Source organism: Petaurus breviceps, unplaced genomic scaffold, assembly GCF_028583685.1.
Source record: "Petaurus breviceps papuanus isolate PSGF00001 unplaced genomic scaffold, PetGlider_PUasm1.0 90386, whole genome shotgun sequence".
Taxonomy (NCBI): Eukaryota; Metazoa; Chordata; class Mammalia; order Diprotodontia; family Petauridae; genus Petaurus; species Petaurus breviceps.
The window spans coordinates 982,788-985,225 of NW_027187236.1; the positions used below are offsets into that span (position 1 = coordinate 982,788).

At 50.5% G+C, this 2,438-nt stretch overlaps 1 protein-coding gene across 1 annotated transcript in view; it reads right to left on the bottom strand.

Annotated features, from left to right (window-relative positions):
- Positions 1-1,594: 1,594 nt before the first annotated feature.
- LOC138177339 (extracellular matrix protein 2-like) overlaps positions 1,595-2,438 on the bottom strand; it is a 22,085-nt gene continuing 21,241 nt past the window's right edge. The window contains exon 8 of the mRNA XM_069108499.1: positions 1,595-1,772. Within this exon, the coding sequence (XP_068964600.1) occupies positions 1,595-1,772 (178 nt within the window). The remainder of the gene's footprint in view (positions 1,773-2,438) is intronic.

Consider the following 2,438-nt stretch of genomic DNA (forward strand, 5'->3'; position numbering starts at 1 on the left):
CCCTTTCCTCTTTCCCCTTTCTCCTTCCCCCTTTCCCTTTTTCCCTTTTCCCCATTTTCCCCTTTCCTCTTTCCCTTTTTTCCCCTTCCCCCCTTTTCCCTTTTCCCTTTCCCCTTTCTCCTTTTTCTTTTCCCTTCCCCTTTTCCCTTTCCTCTTCCCTTTCCCCTTCCCCTTTTCACTGAGAGGTTGGAAGAGATGAGCCTTAATGCCCCTTCTAGCTCTAGACTTAAGAGCCTATGCTCTTAGCCAAAGTCACAGCAGGTTTTGGTGACACAGGGACATACCTCATTAATTTGGAGTAATTAGGGGAAGCAGAGAGTGCACAGGGAGCTGGCCTTGAAACCCAAAAGTCCTACTTCTGACACACCATAGCTGTGTGACCCTGTAATGGGAATGCAAATTTGGAAGATCTTCCCTGCCCCTAGGCTAAAATGCACCTGAAGCCTGGGGAGGGAGGCTTGTTTTTCAGTAGATACTTCTTGATTGGCCAGTGAGTCAATAAGGTTGTTACATTCTCTGAGCCAGGAGAAGGCTATATAAGCCCTGATGTGTAGCTTTGTTTTGGGGGGCTCACTTTGAGAAGTGTTCTGTGATTTGATCTGAATTCTGGGAAGCCGTTGTTGAGAGTCCCCCAGCTTTGAAAAACCCAGATGTAGAAACCCAGATGTTGACTGGGTATGGATGTAATGGTTGGACAGTTTGGAAATCTGTCTACTTGATCTGTTTCTGTCTTGATAATTCTGCCTGTATGCTTTGAAGTTCGGGGTGCTGACCTATTTCCCCTGAACAAGGTAAACAATATATGTCTGACTGATTAAAGTAAGCTTGTTAACCCATTTTGAGTTGCTTTCCTTTAACAAAGCAGATCCAAGAACCTGTGTGAGCAGCCACCCTAGGAACTCCAGGGTGCTTGCTGCTACAGACCCTGGGCAAGTCATTTACCTTTTCAATGCCCCAGACAATTCTCTTGGAGAAGAAGCTGAAGAGCCACACTGCCCTGCATGGGTAGAGGGAGTTCCCTCTCTCAGTGAGGTCCAAGACCCTGTCTTTCCTACCCTGTCTCTCCCCCTGATTGGGGGAGGCCTCTAAGTTCTTGATACAGGTTGACTGAGGATGGGCATTGTTGGCCCTAACTCCTCTTGAAGGCTGGCTAGGTAGACTCACAGAGAGGTGAAGGAAAATGAAGTAAAGACAGGCCTGCTGACTTAGCTCATGTTTGAAATGATAGGTACTTTTATTTCATTCAAGTATATACAGTAACTCAAATCAGGGTAAACCCAAGGTTGTGGGCTAGGGGGCTAGGGTCTGCTGGGATAACTCACTTTGTTTGGGAAAATAAACATTCCCCTTTGGGTCATCATTTGCTCAGCAAACCTTTTCTTTCCCTGAGTGGCAGAAAGAGAGCATACACTGATTCTCAATGAAAAGCCTGAATTAATGATGGCTGATGGGAGAGGCCTAGGTTGACTAGGAGTGGCTAAAGATGGGGAGGGAAGGAGAAGGAAAAGGAAGAGCAGGCCCCTCTCAGTGTGTGTGGGGGGAAGCAGGGAGGTAGGGGAGGGATGCTTAAGAGAGAGGCCTAGGTTGTAGGAGACTAATATTCTTCCTCATCCTGCTGTGGCTTCAGGACCACACTCTGGTAGGTCTTGATGCAGGAGAAGGCTGTGGGGGGAATCTGACGCCGATCAATGAGGTTGTTCTCCAGGTGCATGGATATGAGGTTTGAGTCCTGGGATGAACGAGGGTCACAGATAGAATTCAGAGGCACGCGTCTGCAGGAGAAAGAACAGAGAAAGCTGAGAATGGACAGATAGGCCAAGGCCCAGAGAGCAAGGCAGGCACAGATGGAAGAAAGGGAAGAGGGAAGGGACCAAGGCGGAGGTGGGGAGGGAGAGGGAGCAGCAGACGGCCAGGAGTGGTCCCTTGCTACTACTGCTGTGTATCTAGAGTTCCAACTACCAGACTGGCCTGAGTTAGGCCTGGCCATGAGGACCAGAATAGGTGCCACACATGTCTTGGGAATATTTAACATAAGCAGAGAGACTTAGCAAGTTGGATATAGTCAGAAGCGTGTGTGTGTGTGTGTGTGTGTGTGTGTGTGTGTGTGTGTGTGTGTGTCTATACATACTCCTATAGTCATAGAGAGGGGGAGCCAACCCAGCCTTCGACACTGGACATCAGGCCCAGACCATTCCTCCCCTCTTGGGGCAAATTCATGTCTCTAAGCTCTGTTCCCTGCCTCCTCTGGGGTCCCTGCTCTGTCCCCTGCCTCCCCTGGGGTCCCTGCTCTGTCCCCTGCCCTCCCTGGGGTCCCTGTTTTGTCCCCTGCCTTCCCTGGGGTCCCTGCTCTGTCCCCTGCCACCCCTGGGGTCCCTGCTCTGTCCCCTGCCCTCCCTGGGGTCCCTGCTCTCTCTCCATGGCTTCCCTGGGGTCCCTGC